The sequence below is a fragment of the Setaria italica genome, chromosome II (genome assembly GCF_000263155.2).
Source record: "Setaria italica strain Yugu1 chromosome II, Setaria_italica_v2.0, whole genome shotgun sequence".
NCBI lineage: Eukaryota > Viridiplantae > Streptophyta > Magnoliopsida > Poales > Poaceae > Setaria > Setaria italica.
In genome coordinates, this window is record NC_028451.1 from 10,345,817 (window position 1) to 10,370,650 (window position 24,834).

The 24,834-nt window shown below is 44.0% G+C and overlaps 3 protein-coding genes across 3 annotated transcripts; 2 read left to right on the top strand and 1 right to left on the bottom strand.

The window, feature by feature from the left end:
* The first annotated feature begins 315 nt into the window (after positions 1–315).
* LOC101765079 (putative lipid-transfer protein DIR1) lies at positions 316–1,011 on the top strand. The gene has a single exon (XM_004955921.2). It carries the CDS (start codon positions 395–397, stop codon positions 704–706), a length of 312 nt encoding a protein of 103 aa, XP_004955978.1. The 5' UTR covers positions 316–394; the 3' UTR covers positions 707–1,011.
* Positions 1,012–4,501: 3,490 nt separating this feature from the next.
* On the top strand, positions 4,502–9,567 carry LOC101765472 (protein TIC 22-like, chloroplastic). Its single transcript, XM_004955922.2, has 7 exons — positions 4,502–5,067; positions 7,213–7,287; positions 7,949–8,008; positions 8,527–8,586; positions 8,686–8,766; positions 8,847–8,882; positions 9,206–9,567. The coding sequence occupies exons 1-7, from the start codon at positions 4,597–4,599 to the stop codon at positions 9,296–9,298; spliced, it is 876 nt and encodes a 291-aa protein (XP_004955979.1). The 5' UTR covers positions 4,502–4,596; the 3' UTR covers positions 9,299–9,567.
* A 110-nt stretch (positions 9,568–9,677) lies between these two features.
* LOC101765881 (acidic endochitinase) lies at positions 9,678–10,957 on the bottom strand. The gene has a single exon (XM_004955923.3). The coding sequence runs from the start codon at positions 10,823–10,825 to the stop codon at positions 9,932–9,934; it is 894 nt and encodes a 297-aa protein (XP_004955980.1). The 5' UTR covers positions 10,826–10,957; the 3' UTR covers positions 9,678–9,931.
* Positions 10,958–24,834: the final 13,877 nt, after the last annotated feature.

A 24,834-nucleotide genomic window follows, 5' to 3' on the forward strand; every position in this document is an offset into this window, starting at 1 on the left:
TCGAATTTTATCAAATGGCAAATCCAGTTGTGTGGTTACTGGTTAGTAGCATATAGGGTTCCGGTTTACCCAATGCAAATTAAGAAGGCATGCTGAAATTATGCTGGTGATGAAAAAACCAAGGACCACATTATCTACCACTTCTTCTTTATGCTGACACAGAACTTGTTACTTGTGTACAGCTGGGAATCACACATAGATCAAAGAAATATATCTTGTGACAATTTTAGCAATATATACAAGTGCATGAGTGCACCATGTCCCACACTGTGCTCCTATAAATAGGACCTCACACCAAACTCTCTCCCCACACCAGCTCAAGCAAAACATAGAGCAGCCAAAAACTCAAAACAGTCGAGTCACCAACTCTAGCAAAAAGAAAACATTAGATCCAATGGTGAAGGAACAGGCATTAGCCGGACTGCTCATTGCCTTGGTGGCCCTCGCCACAATGGAGGGCGCCCACGCCATCTGCGGCATGGCGAACGAGGACTTCAAGCTGTGCCAGCCGGCGGCGGCCGTGAATGACCCGACTGACAGCCCGTCGGCGGAGTGCTGCGCCGCCCTTGGTAAGGCCGACCTGGGATGCATCTGCCGCTACCGGGGCGTCGCCGGCATATGGATGAGGATCTACCACATCGACCCAAGCCGTGCCATGGCGCTGCCGGGCAAGTGCGGCCTCACCATGCCCGGCAACTGCTCGTGATCGATGAGCTGCATGAATAATCACACGTACATGGAAGCAGCCAGGAGTTGTTATTCCATATGGCTAACTAAATAAGTGGAGCGCATGAAAGGCCCTGTGTGCTCTCCTTGATGGCTTGTTCTATTTTCTGTGTGAGAGCGTGTGGTGTGCGTGTGAGTTATATGCTCAGTGTGTGCTCGTTTCAGCTCATCAGCTTGATCCATGCAAGTGTGTGTCTACACGTCTGTTGTCATGATCAGTATTATTGTTAGTGAGTGTCGGTAACTTTGTACGACCTTATAGTGTCAGTGCACAAAATGGATATATATGATCTTGTTCCTGGCAAAGCTGTGTTATTAACTGTGTAGCTTATTAAGCATGTGCGCTTCTACAATATGTTATTCAAATTACATCATCGTAGGATTAGCATTCGCGTGCTTATAGCATTTTACATAGACATTGCAAAATACTTTCTTCCGTTTCGAATTCATGCGAGGCAATATTTCAACAACTGCACAAAATAAAAATACATACAGCAAATCGGAACATCACAATTGATATAGGATAAGAGTTCATATTGCAATAGTAGAGCTCACCAGTTTCGATCGCTGGTGTTCCACGAGTACTGGAAAAAGTTGTAAAAATGTAAGTAAATTAAGAGGACCATCAACAAAAAGGTATCTCAGCTATATTCTGGTCCAATGACCAATTACAGAACTGTGATTCTTTTCGTTTTATGAGGCAAATATGTAACCAAGGGATCGTTGTTTTTAATGTATCTTAGTATACCAACCAAAGCTGTATCCTAAGAAGAAATTAATCAAGAAGCGCTAGATTGTACAAGCCATCAGTACGCCATGTACAAAAGTCATTCTGGTCTTAGTCAGAAGAAAACAATTGAAGTTATCCGTGCATTCATCATAGTAAACTTTTTGTGTATTATTTCGTTATCTAAATAAACAATAGTTTGTACAGGAACCATTGGGATTTCCCACACTTCTCAGTGTTGCTTTAATAAGAAGTTGTTGTGGACTCTCCTGTACACAATTTTTCCATGCTAAATTCTACGTCAAATTATTTAGGCTGTATTTGTTATTTCTTAACCTAGAATTTATTTAAAAATAATTTGAGGGACCATTTCCGTCCCAATGGACATATTTACCTGCCAATAACTGTTTATGTTATGTTTACATGACAGTTTATACCAGATTATATTCTAGAAACAAATTAGCCAAGGCATTTAATTTGGTATTGCTAAAGATGCAGGTGGGTAATTCAACCAGGCTTGCTAGAACCTCTGCAAACTGAGTCACTTGCATGTTCCCATTTCTCAGTTCATGCAATCACTCGCTCTGAAAGTGCAACCATGAATCGTTCTTTTTCAATACAAAAGTAGAGGGAAGAAAATACATAAAAGCAAATCTATCGCATGCTATTGTCAAAAAAGAACAATTTTCTTTGGTGACCAAGAACTGCACTTTGCGGCGTGGCATGCCATATAAGCTAGTGCGCAAGCACATATATAGCAGCTGTGGCAGGCACTACTATACGAAGAGGTCGGCAGATTGTTTTGTGTGACTTTTTGCTTGCTTTTTGTTCATAAGATATTTCTGCTACATATGGCTGTCCCTATCGTTCAGCACAACCGATTGATCGTCCCAGCACGATCTGCCGTTTGCTTGGAGATATCGAGCTCGAAATGGAGTGTTTACCAGGATAGTATGCTTTAATCTCCAGATGAATTCGTCAAGGAAAGCTGCCCAGCCTTTAGTGCAGGGATGTCTATGGAGGAATTAGGTCGGCAGAGGATTATTTGCTTCTTACGAGTTACGAGCATCACTAAGAGAGAGAGAGAAAGCAAAAGTTCACTTTAATTACAATCTTGTTTTACTCCAGCTTTCCAGATAGCTAGTGTGAATTGGATGGAGATCATGTAAGATACTATTAGTACTAAGCAGCAAAATGCCTGTCAGGTCCAGGATGTGCTACTCATGATGGACAAGATATCCTATTTTACTTCAATCCAGATTTGATACTCGCAAATGTCCAAAAACTGCGTGAAACTTTGTATTGCACAATGTATATATGTCAGAAAGATTTGATCTGCTCGGGCCGCACTACATCATAATAAAATATTTAAATCTGATAAAAGGACAGGCTGCTGTATATTGCCCCCCACCCAATACAACTACTACTTAATTAATTTGCTTACAAGATTCTTAAGTTGCTCTAAGGTCCCATTTGGTCTGATAAAAGATTTAAATCTGATAAAAGGACAGGCTTTACGGAAATGTAATGGACTAAATCCATTTCGGATGTTTGGTTGTCATCTTGTACTGAAGAAAACTCTTGAAGGTTGGCCTCATATTATATATTCGGAAAACACACTTGTACATGTAACATTTGATAACATAATTTGACCCAAAATTTGGGGAATTGAATTGGGTTCGATTCATTTCATTCTATTTGGCTCATCCACAGTTGAGCTGGAAATGAATCGGAAGGTAGCTAACTTCAAGTTCGACCTTCTATATACTTGGTCTATTTCATATACCGATGCTTCTCTCTCGTAGCTTCCAATGTCCTTGACGATCTCAACCCTTAGATCTCCGACGCTAGCCATCATCACACACCATGCCCGGCCACCGATCACATGGAACTGTTGACTGTCATTGACCACCAGGCGAGCTCCATAGCCCCTCCATTTTTGACACATTTATGCCTTCTTGTTCCCCATAGGGCTCCTCTCATTTTTCTCATCACCGGCCGACGCGCCCCTCCTTTGCTCTTTGTGTCACCAGTGATACCTTTGCATCATTTTTCTTATTTATTGCTAGTTATTCTCTTGAACAAACTCCCTGGAGCAAGTAAATCCCAAGAAGCTGGACTTTATTGCTTCGAGCATCTTATCAAAGAATCAATTTAACCGAATCACTCTAGGATTGCTTCATGGACAATGCAGTTTGGCAGGGCTACTCCCCACTAGAATCATTCTAGGAGACAGGAGTATCTTTGGGAAAACTACCAAGCAAACCCTTAGATTTGGATTCTTCAAATTATTCAACCAAAGGATTGTATCTATACATTTCACTTGCTATCCTAATATAACTATTGAATAGGAAAAGTATAGCTTCACAATTGACTTATCTAACGATATTATCGATTGCTACAAAATTGATATCACAAACTTGTGACATATGGATTTATTGGAACATTTTTTTAATATAAACATGCAAACAATTTGCTTAATTATTTCCCTAATCTTGTCAATTTATATTTAATAAAGTCTAAATATGTCCTAATAAAAGAGATAAGGAGGGATTGTGGTCATAAGTTATTTTTATGCATATTTATCTTTATTGCCACAAAAGTTTTGAAGTTTGAGTCAGGAGTTTTATTTGCCAATATGAATATTCGAATTAAAAGTTACATATTAAATTTGAAGTTCTAGTTTTCAAGCTGAGAGTATTTTCCAAGTTCTAGTTTGATCATTCCAATTCATATTCAGAATAATATTTCAAAAGGCACTTGTCCTCTAGAAAAATGCCAAAAATAAACTCCCACTTTACTTTAATACAAATAAATTTAGCCAAAAATATTTTCTAAAAAAGAAAAGGCTACCAAAAATCAAAGGACATGAAACTTAATTCGCAAGGTATAAAAAAATCCAAATAGAAAACTATTGCATCACGAAATTTCGATTAAGATTCAACTTTGCTTGGGTCTATAGGCCCAAAGTATTTGCTTTGGAATAAAATGGGCCAACACATTGCCTCGAATTAAGCCCATCAAGGACAACTGGCCCCCAAAACCCTTGCGCTCGTCTTCTTCCCCGGCAGCAGGCCAGCAGTGCTCTGTGCTCCCCTTCGCTTGCTCACCCCTGCCGTCTCCCACCGCCGTCGGCCGTCGCCATGCCTTTCCAATTCCAGTTCCCATGGTTCAAGAACCCCACCGCCGCCGACGGCACCTCCGACCCAAACCCCAATCCTAGCCCCCGCATCCCCAATCCCTTCGTCCCCATCCAAGCCCACCTCACCTCCTTCCTCTCCTCCCTCCCCCGGGCCCTCCCGCCGCCGCCGCCCTGGGCACGCATCCCCTCGCCCTCCTCGGCTTCGGCCACGGCCTCCGCCTCCACGGCCCTCCGGGTAACCGAGATCGAGGAGCGGCTCGCCGGGGTACCCGTGTACGCGCTCGCCAACGCCGCCCAGGAGTTCGTGCTCGTGTCGTCCTCCCGCGAGGGAGGGCAAGGGGGCGATGGCGCGCGGCAGCCTCCAGCGCTCGGCCTGCTATGCTTCCGGAAGGAGGATGCCGACGCGCTGCTGGAGCAGATGGAGGGCGACATGCGCGCCGGTTCCAGCGTCGTGCCCGTCGCGCTCAACAAGGTCCGATTGCTGCTTTTAACTCGCTTTGGAATGCCTGTGAGACGATGTGCTGCAGGTTCTTTTAGTCTCTGCAGATTAGGTGATCATCTTTTCTTTTGGGTTGGTGTCATATGCATGTTCAAATCATGTTGTATAACCATGCGCCCTGAAGTTGTTCGACGGAATGCCTGAACCGTGTTGCCTCAATAGCGTCTTCGGGCGCATATTAAGTTCTGATCTGCCAATGTACCTCGTTTGTTCTTGCATTTAGAGATGTCCTATCATTTGATAATGTGCTTCCAAATGTTATGGCTCTTATTTCCTGAAAGCACCTACATGTCAGCAGTGCTGTGGTGCTGGTGATGTGTTCATGATAATAGTGGTATGTTGTGTGGTTAGAGGTCACTTGCTGATATATTTGGGAGTTCACTCTCAAGTCTTAAACATAAACAAATTGCACGTTCATGGTTCATAGAATATTTCTTCTATGAGATGCTTACAGAGATGGACTTCATTTTAGTTGCTCACCTAATTGTAAGGTGAGGTTGCGGGTTACCCATAATATGAAAGCTTTCTTTTACCCGATTTCAAAAATATTTTAGTATCACAAAGTCAATGTCTAGCTGTCCATGAGCCATTGAGCCCAGTCTACTTGTGGTGCTGAAATCTTGCAATTAGCTGTAGTAATTTATAGGTCAAACATCCACAATATTGGTAAAAAAAAGTTTGTAAATTCACTGAACTGCATATGTGTCGGTGTTTTGTACCACCGACTAGTGATCGTACGCTGCGCTCTCCTCACTTCCAATGGCTAGCACACAAGAGGCAAGGAATTATACTGGTTCGGGAAGGTCCCTACATTCAGTTTCGGCAAGAGTCGTGTTCCTTGGATCGAGTGCACTGGGCTTACAATAGGGTGCTTGCAAGCAAGCGTTCGTGCAATGCGTGGGTGTGTGTGTGTGTGAATGGATGCGAGAGAGCGTGAATGAAGGCCCGGTTCCCCTTATATAGGCCAGGGACCGGGAGACATCGTTTGGAGAAAGGAGGGGGTTCCCCGACCCTAAAGGTCGGGGGGCGTGCTATGGTTAGAGAGGCCTAGCTCCATACTGCGTCATGGGTCTCCCTTGTCCTGTTCTCTTGTCGATCGTGGACCTTGCACGCTTTGTACGGTGGTTCCTGTGCAGCTTGGGCCGCTTACGCACAGCCTGACCAGCTCCACGGCACGCTCCCATCCCGTTTGCCAACCCCGTGGCAGTGAACAGGACGGAAGCTATGGCTGATGTCCGTACCTGGCGTAAGTAGGTAGGTCACAGGCCATCAGCCAGGGCGAGGCGTGCCGCTTTCCCCGGCTTTCCCCAACCTCTCCAATGTGTTCTCGGCCAATCTACGCCACGATGCCTGACGCTAGGTCCCGCCTCGTCTGTGGGCCCATACCAGACCTGGCGTGGCGGCCTAGCCTTGACTGCGACGGGTCATCATGGCGGGGAGGGAGATGATGATGTCAGGGCGCATGAGCGTGTACGGGCCACGTGGCCTCATCCCGCAGGTCGTCCTGGGCGGTCCGAAGGGTGTAGCCTCACCCTTGGACCCCCTGGCTAAATGTCGGCTCCCTTCGCCTGGTCACATTCCTGCGTGAGTGCGGTCAAGGAGGCCACGACCCGTATTTAATGCTCCCATTACAGCCCTGGTTTCCCTCCGTCAGGGGGCAGGCGAGGCACAGCGGGCCCCTTGTGGGCCCCTTCCCCGAGCCAGCTGGTGCTCTGGGTCGCACTCTTCATCTCCCGACCAGGGGAGGTCGGGAGGTGGGCTGTGTCGTTACATGGGCCTCCTTCAATGTGTTTCTTGCTGTCGGGCCTTTGGCCTTTTTTACGTGTGGTTGCCTTAAATCCCTTCCCGGGGGGTACCCCTGGTATAAGAACCCATCAATATGTCCTCTACCGAGGTATCATATGCCTGTTTGTAGTTGTACATAATCATTGGCTGGTGTCTCACATCTTCTCCTCAGGAAGTAAGTGTTTTGAAGCTAAACTATGTTGTCCTTACTACTGCTACAAATTTATTGAGAGGATGCATCTTTGCCATTTGTCTTGATACTTCAAAATTTGTTGCAGTTCTCCTAAACTGAATTTGTGTGTTGCTTTATTTTAATATGTCTTTTATTTTCAGGTCATCCAACTAAAGTCTGATGGTGTGGCATTTAGATTCCTCCCTGATTCATCTCAGGTGGCTAATGCAATTAAGGTGAAAATCTTTTCTTATAGATGGTTTTACATGTGACAAATAAATGATTATCTGAGAAAAAGATATCGTTTGTTCGTTGTAGAATTCTATTGCTTTCTTGTATATCCTGCATTTTTTTCAAAAAAAAATAATCTGCACAATTTTAAAAATAGACAACATGAGTTATCTTGACAACAAATCGTGCTTGACTGCTTGTTCATGCAAATTCCTGTATAGAGTATATACAGTATTATTCAAAGGCTTATCCATGATATTTGATAATCTTTATTGGTGCTTTCTTCAATGACTAAAGTTCCCTCTGAGTAAGTGTGAAATGGAACTAGGTGACCGACAATTTAACAGCTATCAACAGCAAAGTTTAGTTGACTGGCATGTCCTGTCATTCTTGTCTTGTACTGCTGCAACAGGTATTTTGTGATAACAGCACTAAAAAACTTAGTTTGGGAGAAACCCTGTGGTAGCTTGTGGCTCTTTCTGACAATATCACAAATCCCTTTGACAAATTTTCATTTCCACAATGGTGGCCTAGTAAACTAGTAGAGCCTTAGGTGCGATACAATTTAGTGCCTACTGCTTACTGGATTATGATTTTAGCTCCTGTTCTGAAGAATCTTAAACATGATAATGACCTACATAAAAAGTTGGCATTGTACCTTTGCAGTTGATGCAAGATGAAGGGCTGTATGCCAGAGAGGGATTTCCAGGAGTTCCAGTTTTTCAGGTTAGTATAACTTCACCTGGTTTGCAATAATTTTCAGAATTCAGATAGAGAAATGGATGTAGTATTGATCTGGAGTAACTTTTTGCTGTCTCTATCAGCAGTATTTATGCCAAATAGTTTAGCATATAGTGTACAAAGTAAGATATAACTTTCATGTTGAAGATAGGACAAATGTGATGGCAGACAAGTATACTTATTATACTTCTTTTAGAAACAAATAAGATAACAATGAAGCATTTGATCAACAAAATCAATATGTAAGGTAACTCTTCTGTGCATATACGGATTTTCTATCCCTTGATGACTTTGATCACAAATCTCTGTCCTGCTAGCCCCTCTGATCATATTGTCTCTTTCATTGTTTTGATTTTTTCTCTTTTGAAATTAAGAGGGGTGCTTGCTTTGATCAACCCCTTTGCAACTTGCTCCTAAGCTCAGTTATACCGATTAACATGTTTCTTTATGGTTGGTGTTCCTTCAAATATTTGTGCATGACATGTGACCCACATACTTTTTAGTCAAGGAGCTTGGTCTTGATGAGTGATAACAAGAGATATCGTCCAGTTTTCTTCAGAAAGGTTAGGGGATCTTCTTTATCTCTTTTTCAGTTTTACCCTCTTGAACGTTGACCTGTCACCCTGTTCTGATTTTGAATTTCTTCTCTAACATATATTTAGGAGGACTTGGATAACTCACTGTACCGGACCTCTCGTGATCAGCAAAAACCTAATCCTGCTGTTAGGCTTGGTGACACTCAGGTATTACATTATTTGTTACCTTATTTCTTCAATGTGGCAGACCTGAAAACTGAAATTGCATATCGCACTCTACTTTTCAGGTTTCTTCTTTGGAAGATATCATCAAATCTATGAAGGTATGCTTAAGCTCACAAAAACATAATTTAAGTTTGAGTTTCTCATATTCCTTAAATATCAAAATCTGGTTACACTGACCTTGAAACTAGTATAGTTCCCCAGAACTTATCATTATTTGGACCCATTCTGCTCCTGAGTTTTGCATAAAATAGTTGGTATCATTTGCTTGTCCTTGGCACATTGCACACTTGAACACCTTTCCATGTCTTTGTGACCCGCATGTACCATACATTTTGTGACTCACGGATTGTTTCGTTATTCTTTAGCTGTCATATTCTGTTTACTTCCCTGCAATCATTCTAAAATTTAAGGCATATTGCAGGATAACTCCTCTTCAAAATGGGATGATGTTGTATTTATTCCTCCTGGATTTGACCTTGCTACTGGCTCGAAGCCATCACACCTCAACAAGTAGATCATTCTATAGAAGGTGGTTAGCAGTGCTATCCTTAGTCAGGAAACTTTACATTTGACAGTCTGGACACTTTGATAGAAGTAGAATATATATACATATCTTTGACAAAGTATGTGCTTTTGTCCCTCCAACTAGCATTATCGTTAGTTCCTGTGTTAGCTGTATGTAGTGTGGCATTAGCCAGCAGGAAACTGAAATGTAATGTAGGTAGCATGCAGTTTCGCTATGCTATTTTGATATGCCTTAAATCCTGAAGTCTTCACATATTAGCTTAATCTGAGCATCTAGTTATTTAAGTTATATTATAATTATTGCTAATCAAGAGTTCTCTAGGCAGTGACTTGATCTTAAAATTCAAATACACTTGTTTAATTTGAATTTGGACCAGCCATTTTTGCATTAGAATTTGATGCCATTTATGAAAGCCAATAGCCTCCAATTGAAATAAATAAAATACAAGATAGTTTTGTAGTTTTGAATTTCTTGAAGCCAGAACAATGGATATAGCAGGTCCAATCCAATCCACAAATAATAATTATTGCAATTACACACAGCTACTCACAAAGCATAGGGTGAAATGCTCACACAGCACAAGAAGCACACAGGAAATCGTTACACCAGAGGCATCCCCACTTAAACATCACTCTTGACTGAAGAACTGTAGCCATCTTGGTCATCATAGTACTTGGACCACAGCATGATCCCACCGTACTTTCCAGAGCTCTTGATCAATGGTAGAACCTGGGACTTCAGATCATCAGCTGGTATAAACCCGCTTCCTGCTGCCTGAGGTGAAGCTGGCAGGCCAAGAAAGATCTGCTTCGCCGGAATTGACAGCCACTGCTTCCATGCACTTGCAAGGTCAGTGGTGCTGCCTGAGCTGTACTGGCAGGGAGGGTTGTTGTAGAACTGCACCCAGACGTAGTCAAACAGGCCGGTGTTGAGAGCTCCACCGACCCAGGCATCAGGAAACGGGCACTGAGGCGCAGCAGTCAGGTACACCCTCCTGGCAGAGTTGCTGTAACCTTTCAAGTACCTTGCAAGATCATCCCAGTGCTGGTTGGTGCCGCCCTCGATGTCGAAGTCTATGCCATCAAGAACCGCATCACCGAGGGGGCGAGAAGAGGACTGCCCACCTAAGAAGTTGTTCCACAGGTATGTGGCCACATTCTTGGCATCATCGGCCGAGGACAGGTAGTAGCTGCCTGCACCACCACCAATCGATAGCATAACCTTGACACCATTGCTCTGGCATGACTTGATGTCGGCGCTCAGGCTGGTGCAGCCACCACTGGTCGGGTCACAGTGGCCTGCCAGGTTGAGCACCGGGGGCTGGCCATTGCCAAAGGCTGCGAGGAAGGCTAAGTTGACAAACTTGTAGTTGCCGGTGGCGCAGGTGTCAGCCAGTGTGCCCTCGCCACCATTCTGACCCCAATATATGGAAATGCCACCAGCGAGTGACCCAACAATTTGTGCAGCAGCTACTGCTATGAGCAGCAGTTGCGCAAGCGATGATCTGGTGGCCATGCGTGGAGGCAGTGTTGCTTCCCGCTGCTATTGTTATGTTTGCAGTGTTGGTTGTGTTTGCTGTGTGTTGTGTGATAATTTGGCTGCAAGGGCTGCCTTATATATTGGATGGATTGGAAGTGTGAAACTGGTTACTGGAATAATTGCTGTTTTTGTTTATGTTTCTGCGTGACTTTTCAGGCAGTCTGGACTCTAATTTTTCTTGATTGAGGCTAGTGAACACATCTGAATGCATTCAGCAGGCGACTTCAGACTAACGTGGACGCTATGCTGATTTGACTGAGTTGCAATGCACCGTCTCTGAAATCATTCTGTAGTGCACAAACGAAAATTTTTACGAGTACGATGAATTTTTCAATTGGATAAATTTGCATTGACTACGTTGATTAGGATAATGGATGGTTGGCATATATCTGGGTAATGAAATGTTAATTAAGAAGAATCAAACTAAGAAAGAACTGTAACGTGAGCATTTTTGTAGGATTATCGGAGATAGTTACTAGTGGACTTATAGAGTTTCGAGCGAATTTGTAAAATGTTAAACATGCCTACCCCGTGTTATATATTTTCTGAGAGATCAGTTAGACATACCCTAAATCCATGTGTTCTTGTTGTGATTTGGATGCATTCATTCCGGATGGCTATCAAGCTATAATTTTTCTCGAAATCAACTAGACAACGCAACTGAATTCTTGCTGTGATTTGGATGTTCTATTTCGTTCCAAATAGCTAAAAGAAAATAGCAACAAGACGACGGCTTGAAATGGGCTCAACTTTCCAAGGCTTATACTCTTTCCATTTTATTTTTATATTTTTTATTTTAGTATTTTACAAAAATATATGGCCTATGTACCGCCGTTTGAAATAGCAAACCCGCTAGTTGAACTAGCGGTAACTTTCCTCCTCTGAGTAGTACACTTTCAAAAAATATAAATAATTCATATAAACTCGGATGGAAATAAACTTTATATAAAAATTATAGATCTTAACGAGATCTACAACTTTGTAGTTCAAACATTTTTCATTTGGTGTCATCTTGGTCTTCAAATAATTGATATAAGTTTCAGATCTAAAATTCAAATTTTAGATCGGCAGCATATATTCAAAAAAATCATAACTAATAAGTTTTATATAAAAATTGTAGCTCTTGATGATAATTTACAACTTTGTAGTTCAAATTTTTTTCATTTGATATCATCTTTGTGCTCAAATAATCGACACAAGAAAAAAGTTTGAACTTGTGTCGATTATTTGAGCACAAAGATGATACCAGATGAAAAAAGTTTGAACTACAAAGTTGTAGATCTCATCGAGTTCTACAATTTTCATATAAAATTATCTCCATCCAAATTTATATGAATTAGTTATGATTTTTTGAATATAAATTAGTTATAATTTTTTGAAAGTGTATTGACCAAAGGAGGGAAGTTACCACCTATTCAACTGGCGGTAGCTTGCTACGAGCTACCGTTCACTGAAACAGCAGTGGAGGTATAGATTTGCAACTTTTTATTTGACCATATATTTTTGCAAAATACTAAAATAAAAAATAAAAAAATTGCAAGACCAACAACTTCGCTTGAGGTGTCTCGGTTGTCCCCTGGGAGGAAGTGGGCCGGTCTAGTGAACTATGAGTGGGCTGTACATCGAACAAGACAGTCTAAAGCGCAACTGGGCTAAGACTAGGGCTGGTCTAGTGACTAGGGCCGCACAGTGGGTGATCTCCTTTCAGCTATGGTTGGGCTGAACAACGAGTCCAAGGCGAACTGGGCCAAGACTAGGGCCATGGCCCAATCCGCCACTGCTCTCTCCTTTTTGGCTTGCCAATCAATGGATTAAGAGCCTGCTTGGTTGTTCCGACTTTTGCCAAGCCAAAATCATGGCTTGCCAACTTTAGAGGTTAGAGTACACAATTTTGGTATTCACTTGATTTAATACCAAGATATGGCAATCAATACTTTTTCTCCTTGTGAGCTTCAAGAATTTTCTAGTAACTTGCCAAGCAAACTGATAATCAAAATCCCTAAGCATGTTTTGATTTTCGCTTGGCAAATTTTGGAAGCCAAACAAGATGCTCTAAATGAAGTTGGTACCAGCACTACTGTTTATGGCATCTCGTGTAACTTGAATCTAGAACTATATATAGAACTAAAAAGATCTCATGGGCTGTCAATGTTTTGTTTAGGACATTTTGTGTACATAATTAGAAACTAATACTAAAAGAACTCTTCAAGTCTCTCAAATGTGAAACAAAATAATAACGAATTACTCTGACAGGAAAATAGTACCAATTATATCTAATCCAGTCCAATAATCCATCTCCAATTAACAATATTCACAACCTGAACCAAGGCCTTGTTTAGTTAGGGAATTTGGGAGGTGCCAAATTACTGTTACAGCACTGTAGCACACTGTAGCGTTTCGTTTGTATTTGTGAATTATTGTCCAAATATTGACTAATTAGGCTCAAAAGATTCGTCTCGCAAAGTACAACAAAACTGTGCAATTAGTTTTTAATTTCATCTACATTTAGTACTCCATGCATGTACCGCAAGTTTGATGTGATGGGGAATCTTCTTTTTGCATAGTGTCAAAGTTGGGAGTTGGGAGTAACTAAACATGGCCCAAGCACCAAGCGATGCTCGTAGACAATGGCGGATGTGGACTGTAAACCTAGGAGGGGCTCCCTCTTCCTCCTCCTTCCCTCCTTTCTCTTCTTCTTCATTCTTCCTAAAAAATCATGGAGAGGCGTGAGCCCCGCTCACCCCACAGCTAGATCCACCCCTGCTCGCAGATAATAAGGAACTCTCACACCGTCACATAGCACAATGGAAGAAGCATTCACATCTCTTATTTGTTGTTCTATCAACCTAGCTCTGTTACGGCACATTGTTCCATGATCCGCACTTACGCTCACTGCAACACATGTGGCCTTCTATGACATTCCATTTATGTCACAAAAACTTGTTTTTTCGTCATATTGCATAATCTGTGACGCTTGCGTGACAAAAATTCATTCGTTGCCTATACATGATGTTCTATGATGAATATGTTGTTTTTCATCATAGATTTTGCGACAATACTCATTTCGTCATAGATCTATGACGCTTGTTTTTCGTCAATATCAAACCAAAATAACGTCATAAAATATCCAATGGACCAACATAGCACATGTAATAAGCAGTCCATTTTGGGCTTTGGCCATACCTTGAACATCAAAATTTTCACATGGGCCATTTTAAGCCTGCTAACACTTTTCATTTCAGACTAGAATTTTTCGGGCTTGGCCCATATTAAGCCCATTACTTTTTCTTTTGACATAATTTCTCTTGATTGAGACTAGTGAACACATCTGAATGCATTCAGCAGGCAACTTCAGACTAACGTGGACGCTATTGTCCGTTGATTAGGATAATTGAAGGTTGGCATAAATCTGGGTAATGAAAAATGTTAACTAAGAAGAATCAAGGAAAAGGAAGAACTGTGACGTGAGCATTGTTTTAGGAACTCTCCAGGCTACAGAATTGCAGTCGTTGTTGTGGACTTAAAGATTTTCTAGCGAATTTGTAAAATGTTAAACATGCATATCCCGTGTAACATATTTTTCTGAGAGGTCAATTAGACATCGCTCCTAAATCCATGTGTTCTTGTTGTGATCTGGCTGCATTCATTCCGAATGGCCATCAAGCTATAAATTTTCTCGAAATCAATTAGACAACGCATCTAAATGCATGTCTTGTCCTGGTTGTGATTTGGATGTTCTATTTCGTTCCAAATATAGCTATAAGAAAGTAACAAGATGACGGATTGCAATGGGCTCAACTTTTCAAGGCTTGCTAGATATGATATCTGTAAAGAGTATGCTCTTTCTATTTCGTTATCTATGTTAAAACAACAATGTTACATATCCCATGGTTGCTGAAAGACGCTTGCCAATTGTATGTAGTAACATGCAGAAGATGGTATTGTTTACAACACATTACAAATCCATTTCCTGCCTCAATTTGGGAAGATGGCTCCCCTCCCCCAACCCCTCCACCTCCCCGACGCCTCCCCTCCCACCACCAGCCGCCCGCCGCTGCCTACTCCGAGCACGGCGGCCACCCTCACGGACACGGCAATCCCTAGCCCAGCCTCTCCCTCTCCTTTGGTCTATGGAAATCCTACCCCTACAGGTCGCTCCAAGGTCTAGCGATGGCTGGATGCTTCACCTTCCTCGAGTGACTTTGACGAGGGCTCCCCTTCGTTCAAGGAGGTTCTTCTTCGAGGAGCAGCCTCGGCAGTGACCTCGCAGATCCCTGGTGCCGTTGTTTCCTAGGGAGTCTCGGTTACTACCTCGCAGGCTGTTCCCCGTGCTCCTCAAGTCGTCCTCCAGTCTGTTGGCTGCCCGTCTCCGGTGCGGCGCCCTGACGCCGACGGCTGGTGGACGGCAGAGGGTCGTCGTTCTCGCAAGAATCATCTTCGCCATGCACGCCTGCCCCGTCGACTGGTCCCCAACGACCTCCGGGGTAGGTGCTTCAACTATCTCTCCCCTAACCATCGCACGGCGAACTGCTGCTCAGGACCTCGTTGCTTCTCCTGTCGTAGTGTCGGGCATTGCTCGTACGGCTGTCCGCGTCAGCTTTCGAGGTCACATCCGGATGCCTTCTCCTAGCCGGCATTTGGTCTGGCGGCTGGTGCAAGCTTCTCGAGCTGCTACACTCCCCTCCCGGCCACCGTGAATGCCCAAGCTTCAGAAGGGGCTAGAACTTCTGGTCGTCGACGGCGTGCCCAGAGTTAGGGGCGCCATAGGGCTCCTGGTGGTGGCCAGGCCCTGCCGGCCGACACTAGCGACAGGTGAGGTGAGGACACAGTGGAGATTCCCTTCTCTTCAAGCGACGATGATTGTCGGACCACTGTGGCGAGGCCTAGGAAAATCATTAATTGTTCAGCCAGCATATCGCAGAGGGAATTTAATCTTGGACGGGCCTTGGTCATCTCAGTGTTTGGCACCTGTATGGATTGCTTAGCGAGCTCCATTCTCACTACAGTCTCACAACAGTTTGAGATCGATGAGGCACAAATTTTCATTCGTTGTTTTGGCCCAGCAAGTTTCCTACTCACCCTACCGGATGCTAAGTCGGTGAGAAGGGTCTACGGTGAAGGGCGGCCAATCATCTCCGCCTCCTACCGCCTACACATCATGTGTTGGTCAAGGTTCCTCAACTCCAGCACGGCAACCCTCCCTGTCGCTGTTGAGCTAGAGCTTCGTGGAATCCCGACCCATGCTTGGGAGTTGGAGACGGCAGTGCAGCTCCTCAATGATTTTTGTTGGATCAATGGACTTTATCTGGATACTCATGATCGGCGGGATGTATTCCGTCTGGCTACTTGGTGTTCTTCGTTGGAGCATGTCCCTACTGGGTTAGATTTAGAGATCGTGGAGCCGCCAGTTGCCAGCGATGAGCTCCCGGCGAAGCGCTCTCTCATCTACCGAATTGACATTTCGATCGTCGTGGCAGAGCAGCAGTCTCTGGTGGACCACCCTTCTTCTTCGCCTCTAGCTGACGGTGGTCGTCGTCGTAGGCGGCGGAGACAGCAGCACAACTCGCCGGTTGCAGCGGCGTAGGAGGGCGCCATGCTAGCACAAGGACCGGTGTGTGCTAAGCTAGGCCTGATTGTTCCCTTGCGGAACTTCTCGAATTCTGGCGATGACATTGTTGGCACGTTGGCCCGCTTGTCTCCTGTGCCAGCAGCCACACCAGGTTCCGAGGAAGACCGCTCATCTCCCTGCGGTGGCTGTGATGACGAACGGGCCTCCTCGCCTCCTGCACTGGCGGCCACGGTGGGTTTCGAGGAGGATCGCTCATCTCCCTGCGGTGGCTAGGATGACGGATGGGCCTCCTCAACTCCTGTGTTGGTGGCTGCGGCTGGTCCTGAGATGCCCGTGCATGAGTCCGAGGCCGGGGGCAGCCCGAGGACTCCATGCGCCCCGAGGAGCGGCTGACGAAGAATCCATCTCGGGACTCACCTCCTGATGTCAATACGACAGCTGCGGTTGTAAGCCTGGAGGCCAGGTTGGTCTGACCCGGGGCTGATGTACTGGAGGCCCAAATCTGTGACGCTAGAGTAAGCCTACCCAAGTTTGACGAACCGGAGGCCCAATTTTGTGAAGCCAGAGCAAGCCCATTGCTAGATTCTATCAAATTTCCAAAAGCCCAACTCTTTGATTCAGCAACTGGTTTGTGCGTCTCACCAGAGAAGGCCCTATCCAATAAAACTACAACGAGCCTAGCAGATGGTCCTCGTGAGCCATGTGCTCTCGGCTCCAACACGGAGGAGGCACAGAGTTCGCCGGTCATCCCCGCTAGGCTAGCAGCCGTTCCGCGGCCATTGGGTGATGCGAACCCGTCAGTACCCGAGATCCGCGTCTACTCCCATCGACGGCCGTGCCCTGATTCTCCAGCGACCACTGCATAGAGAGCATTTATTGACAAGCTCTCCAAGAACACAGAGGGCCTGATTCCCCAGCCGCCCACCGTGCTGAAGAGATATTCGTGGGCTCCTTCCCCCACCTCTGTTCCTCGTAGAAGCAGGAGGATGGCTGGGTTGGAAGCTGAGCTCCCTGGTATTCTAGATGTCAGCTCTTGCAAGACGGTCATGCGCTCCCTTGGTATTGAGTTGGAATGTGAGCATGTCAATCAGAAGATAATGGATGACTACGCCAAACTTTTTAGCACCCCCTTCTCGGCGTCTCACGTTCAGGCCCTCGCTGTGCTCTTTGGCTAATCACCTCCCGAGGGCTACAAGTGCCCTGGAGTGCTGGTAACTTCCTCCTGAGCAGCATCCTGGTCGTCTTATTTCTCATCGGTTTAATGGATCCTACAAAGATTCTCGTTTGGAACGTGTGGGGTCTGAATTCTTTAGCTCGTCAAGACTCTGTTCGAGTGTTGGTCCAGTCCAATAGAGCTGATATAGTTTGCCTTCAAGAAACTAAGATGGAATGTATTTTTTAGTGGTCTGTTTTGTCTACTCTGGGTCCAGATTTCCATCACTTTGTATTTGTGCCTTCGGTGGGTGCTAGTGGAGGGATACTTGTCGCATGGAAGCAAGCTCTTGGCCTTGCTAGGAATTTTCGGGTGGATGCTTACTATGCTTCTATCCAATTCCTTCCCACTGATAGCGAACCATGGTGGCTCACCTGTGTGTATGAGCCGTAGGGGAATGAAGAGAAGATCAATTTCTTGCAAGAACTCCACTTGATCCGCACTCACTGACATGGCCCATGGATGGTAGCCGGGGATTTCAATCTCATCTATAGGGAGGAAGATAAGAATGATGCAAACCTCAACCATGCTATGATGGGTTGTTTCCGACGAGCTTTGGATGTTTTGGCTCTCAAGAAACTTCCCCTTATTGGTCGCAAATTCACATGGAGTGGTGGTGGTAATTCGCCCACTCTTAGTAGGCTGGACCGGTTTCTCTCTACCATAGAATGGGAGAAATTATTTCCAAGTTGCTTGTTGCAAAGTGCAGTCTCTTTAGATTCGGATCATTGCCCTCTCATTCTAGGGTTGAATGACATGCTGCTTGGGAAGGGTAAGTTCCACTTTGCATCATTTTGACCTAAACTAGAGGGATTCCAGGAGGTGGTCGCTCAGGCCTGGGGTTCGGTAGAAGCAAGGCCTTGTCCTCTGGAGACATTGTCACTAAAATTTAAATCGCTCACCCGTGGTTTACAAAGTTGGAGTAAAAAATGCATTGGAAATATTGGTTCTCAACTTGGTATTGCTTGAGAAATTATCCATCAACTTGAAATTGCTTAGGACAGCCGACAACTCTCTGAGGGGGAGCTTTGGTTGTTGCACTCTTTAAAAAAACATTCCCTAGCTTTGAGTTCTATGCAGAGAACAATTGCTCGGGTCAAGTCAAGGATTAGCTGGTTGAAGGATGGGGATGCTAACACAACACTGTTCCATGCTCATGCTCGCCATAGGAAGTGGAAAAATTTCATTTCACAAATAATAGCAGAAGATCAGGTGCTGACTAGCCATGATGATAAGGCTGCAGCAATTTTTGATTTCTACAATTAGTTGTTGGGCACAAGTGGCCAGCGTGATCTGACCATCAACCTGGATGACTCAATTTAAGACAACATGATCTTGCCAACCTGGAACTGCCTTTTACTGTGGATGAGGTGTGGAACACCATGAAGCAGTTACCTCCAAATAAGGCCCCAGGTCCGGATGGATACACAGGGTGTTTCTACAAGATGTGCTGGCCAATTATCAAGTCTGATTAATGGCAGCTATATCATCGGTGCAGCGTGGGAATTTTAGAAACATGCAGCTTCTTAACTCAGCATGCTAACTCTCTTGCCCAAAAAAGATGATGCCTCGGTTAAGGATTTTCGACCAATTAGTCTCATTCACAGTTTTGCTAAGTTGGTCACAAAACTGTTGGCTAACCGCTTGGCAGGGAAACTCATCGAGCTTGTGTCAGCCAATCAAAGTGCTTTCGTGAAAGGGCGTTGTATACATGACAATTTCATTCTTGTCCAGCAGATGGCCAGGTTCTTACATCAACAAAAGCAGCCAGGTATTCTATTGAAGCTGGATATTTTTAAAGCCTTCGACTCGTTTTCTTGGCCGTTTCTTTTGGAGGTTCTTCAGAGAAGGGGCTTTGGGCTCAAGTGCCAAGATATGATCAGTAGCTTGCTTGGCTCATCATCAACTAGGGTGCTACTCAATGGGATCCCTAGGGAGGTTTTATATCACCAGCATGGACTTCAGCAAGGCGACCTACTCTCTCCTATGCTTTTTATCCTTATAATGGATGTCCTGAATAGCTTGATTGAAAAGGCGAGCACTGAAGGGCTGTTGTAGCCAATTTCCACTCGAAGTATCCATCATCGTGTCTCCCTGTATGCTGATGATGTGGTCCTGTTCCTTCGCCCAGTCACCACAGACCTGCAAATGGTGGATGCACTGTTTATTTGGTGCATCTTTAGGGCTCAGAACAAATATTCAAAAATGCAGTGTCTCACCTATTCAATGTTCAGAAGAAGACTTGGCTGTGGTTTAGACTCACTTTCCCTGTGTAGTTCAGGAGTTTCCCTACAAATATCTTGGTCACCCTCTTTCCATCAAGAAGTTGTCTAAGGCACAGTTACAACCTCTAATTAAGAAGGTTGCTGATCATTTGCCATGATGGAAATCTGAGTTGATGAATCGAGCTAGTCATGCTACATATGTGCAATCGGTTCTCACCTCAAATCTAATCTATTTCGCCACTACCTTGGAGATTCCTCCATGGTTCCTAAAGGCGGTGGATAAGATTTGTCGTAATTTCTTGTGGAGAGGCCAGAAGGAGGTGAAGGGAGGTCACTGTTTAATAGCATGGCCCAAGGTGACATCCAAATGAGCTAGGTGGTTTGGGCATTTTAGACCTACAGAGACTTGGCTAGGCGCTCAGAGTCCGTTGGTTGTGGTTGAGTAAAACTGAACCCGATATGCCATGGGCAGCCTTCCCGGTAATAGTTTATGGGAATGCACAGTCCCTATTTGCTGCTGTTGTAACTACAGAAGTCGGCAATGGGGCGAACACCAAGTTCTGGACTGATCGGTGGTTACAAGGGTCCTCTATTCAGCTGTTGGCTCCCAATTTGTTTGCAATTGTACCCAAGAGGCGGGTTAAGAAGCGTACTGTTCAGGAAGCATTGCTGGACAATCAGTGGGTACAGGATATCCAGGGGCACTACTAGGTAGCGGGCCTGTCAGAATTTCTGGATATTTGGGACATGGTTCAGGAAACATTGCTCCTGCCAGAGGCTGAGGGTGTTCATAAATGGAAATTTGATAATTCAAGACAGTTCTCTACTAAGTCAACATACGAGGCTTTTTTCCTTGGAGCAGTCCACTTTGAGCTGAGCACACTAATTTGGAGGAATTAGGGTCCCAGTAAGTGCAAATTCTTCCTTTGGTTAGTGGCACATAATCGGTGTTGGACAACTGATAGACTCGCTAGAAGGGGTGTCCCTCATCCTGACCATTGCCCCTTCTGCGACCAGGAGGATGAAACCATTTAGCACCTCCTCTGTTCTTGTGTCTTCTCTCGGCAATTCTGGCTTCAACTACTTCGCAGTTTTGGACTCCCGGATATTGCACCTCAACCATCTTTCCACTGGGTTCTTTGACTGGTGGCAACAAGCTGGTAGCACACTTGACAAAGGAACCAAGAGAGGATTCAATTCACTGGTCATGCTAGGAGCTTGGATTCTATGGAAGGAAAGGAATGATATTGTGTTTAATGGTGCCTCACCTAGGATGAAGCGGGTGCTTCTCCTTGCACAGGAAGAAGTTGTTCTTTGGAAGCTGGTAGGCGCCAAAGGTATTAGTGATTTGGTCGCTGCTCGACCTGGGGGTTAGTAGCATCCGTTGGTGAAGGGTGGTCAACCTTTAAATTTTAACGGGCGCGTATGTAACCTAGAACCTGTGAGGTGTGTGTAGTATTGGTGTGTGTGGTGTTGTATGGCTATATGAGCCTTTTATCTTCTTTCTTAATGCGATGATACGCAGCTATCTTGCGTATTCCAGAAAAAATATGCAGAAGATGAAATTACCCAAGTTCACTTAAGGTGCCAAACTGCCAATTGCCAGGAGAAGATGGGCCGTTCCAGTGACTAGGGCCGTACAGTGGGGGATTTCATTTGCTGCTTGAATTATGATTGGGCTGAACAATAAGAGTCTAAGGCGCAACTGGGCCAAGACTAGGGCCGTAGCCCAATCCGCCACTGCTCCCTTTCTCTTGCCTATGGATTAAACGAAGTTAGTACCGGCCATAATGTGTTTATAGCTTTTTGTGTATCTTGAATCTAGAACTATATAGAACTAAAAAGATGTTGGCCTGACAATGTTTCCCTGTTTTCTATTAAGACATTCGTGTATATATTTAGAAACTAGTACTAAAAAAACTCTTAAGTCTCTCAAATGTGAAACAAAGTGATAATGCATTACTTTGACAGGAAAATAGTATCAAATTATCAAGTAGATCTAATCCAGTCCAATAATCCATCTCCAATTAACAATATTCACAATTGTAGCACAAACCTCTTCAGAACCAAGCGCTGCTCGCAGATAATAAGGAACTCTCACACCATCACTCATCACAATGGAAGTAGCAGTCGCACCTCTTATTTGTTGTTCCATCTACCTCGCTCTTTTACGGCACGCCGTTCCATGATCTGCAGTTGCGCTTCTTCAATTGCTAGCTAAATCGTACCTTCCTCATAGCTCCCATGCCTAACAATAAGAGCACTGATCATCACGTATCACTGAGGAGAAATTTGGGGAATAAGTTTGAGATGAATCATGCATTATGCCTCATGCACCGCTAGGGTGCGCCGCCGGCCCTGCGTGTGCTCGGCCCCTGGACACGCTGCCTCCATCGAGGTTGAGAAAGAACCTATCTCAAGGTTGAAGAAGATACAAATTTTTGGAATGTTGATCCTTGTTTGGAAAAATGGTGAACCAGGTTTGTCCAAATGTTGAAGTAGGAGGTGAAAATTGTTCAAAGTAGTTATTTTTCCAAAAATGTTGAATGTAGTATTTCTAAATGTTGATCTTTTTCTCAGAAAATGTTGAATGTAATTTTCTGAATTGTTGAATTTATTTATCTATAAGTTGGGCCTAATAGCTTTAAAGCTATGTTGCTTATCCAGCACATGGAAGCTACATAGGAGCCCCCGCTATAACAGCCATCAAGCTGTTGTAGGGACTGAGATATTTGTAATGGAGTGAACTCGGATTTCTAAAAGTTTACAGAAAATAAAGCATAAATATTTTTTTGAGGAAAATTCTAAATAACTTTTAACCAAATATTAGGGCTTATCAACTCTTTCTATGGAAATTTTGGGAAACTGACCTTCGGATCCCTTTTAACCATCTTCACAGAATGTTTTCGTTTTAATTTCTGTCCGCAGGATGGTATGGCCGGCCTCGAAGCAGGGCTGCAGGTTCATCTTACGTTGAACAAAATGGATGAAATTTAGTGGTACGTCTTTAAGTAATTGCCATTTTAGCTTGTACTTATATGGCAATGAATTTTGGCGTGGGTGATACTACCTTTATTTGTTTGCACCGTGAATAGCATTAGATGTGGATCAATTTATTATTTACAGCTCCTCAGGTCTGCTTACGTCTGGGCCGGGTTGGATGCAAGGTTGAAGCTCCCTCTCAAGAAGGCCTATATCTCTTTAGCCAAGATCTTGTGCAACACGATGTCTTCCATTGCAGTTGCCCACGAGCCCAATCAGCGGATCAGGAGCCTCATAGAGCTCTACTACGGCACACCAACCTGCCGATTGCTACTCCCTCTGTCCAAAATTACTATATGTTTTAGATTTTCTAGATATATTAATTTTACTATGCACCTAGATATATATTATGTCTAGATGTATAGCAAAAGTTATGTACTTAGAAAAGCTAAAAACGAATAGTAAGTTGGGATGGAGAGAGTAGCTCCCAAGCATGCTGCGGCTGCTCCGCTCGGCTGACGAATTACCAAGCATGCTTCCACTTCGTGCCAGTTGATGGACTGAGTCTTCAATTGCAGCTGCTCACTAGCAGTTCAGGAGCCTCCCATCTACCTAGCTCAGCTACGACACGCGGTGTAAGCATTTGCACGTGCGTTGCTTCAAGGGCTAGCTAAATCGTACATTCCTCGTAACTCCCAAGCCTTAGAATTTGTAGTATTGATCATCACGTATCACTGAGGAGAAATCCGGAGGATGAATTTGGAGAACTGAATAGAAGACGAACTTGTGAGCATGTCTAAGGAAGTAAGGAAAATGTGTGAATTGAACAAGGAGAGAAGTGTCATGCCTGTCTTATATTGTAGGACAGAAAGTGCGACTAGTAGGCTGGAAATGTAAACACACTACACACGACATCACTACGACCCTAACTACTTGAGTGTCCACCCATGCTTTATGACGCAGCTATTTTAAAACTATATATGGCTGCCTAAAAACACGATGTGCATGTGTGCGTTGTAGCTGTACATTGCTGGAAAAGTAGTACTAGTACCTTTTCTATTTGTAGAGAAATTAAATTTACATGGCCAAAAAGTGAGTTTGATGTTCACCAACATACAAAAGCACTTGGTCCTGACCTGACCAGATCGCCACAGCATGCAACCATGAGTGAGAACAAAAGGCATTGCTAAATGTAACTAATTTAACTTGCTGCATATGCATTGTTCATGATCAAAACATTCATAGTCCTCGTGGATGGCAGAAATTGGACATAATACATTTGTTGGGTTAAGGACATGTTCTTAAACTGTTTTTTTCTTTAGAATGAATAATTAGCATAGTTTTGGGTAATATCTCGAAGCATACAGCATGAGCTAAGGGTTGTCCTCCGTCTTCAGATAAGTGCCAGTAACAAAGTATCAGAATTCTGCAGTATATTTTAAGTATATACACATGTGTAGAGAAATAACCTAGTAATTTTCACACATTTAATCCAGTGAAACCATGGAAACAATATTACCAGCTGCCAAATAGAGGGAAATGATATTATTCTGCCAAATTCATGAGTTTAGTCAAATTTCTTTCTCCTTGAAGATGTATCATTCATTCATTTGGCCAACAATGTAATAATTAACTGGACTTTAGGGTGAACAAAGGCTTGCGAATCGTGGACTGGCGGAAACTTATTACAGCTCCAACCCTATACCACCACACGCTCGAATATGATCTTCTCTTGCCACATGTAAACTGATATTTCCAATGCCTACCATTATCGTGGCTAACCAAGCCAAAATCTGAGAAAGGAACATGAGAAGCATAGCTCGATGCACGGACCACTGAAATTGAAATTGTGAAATGGGATGAATCAGAGTCCTGAAGACTTGTCCCTTGGTCATCAATCATTTGACTGTTTTTGGTTTGTGAACACTCTAAAAACTTGATTTATTTGCTCTCGTGTTCAAGAGTATTTGCCATGTGTGTGTGTGTATGCCATCAT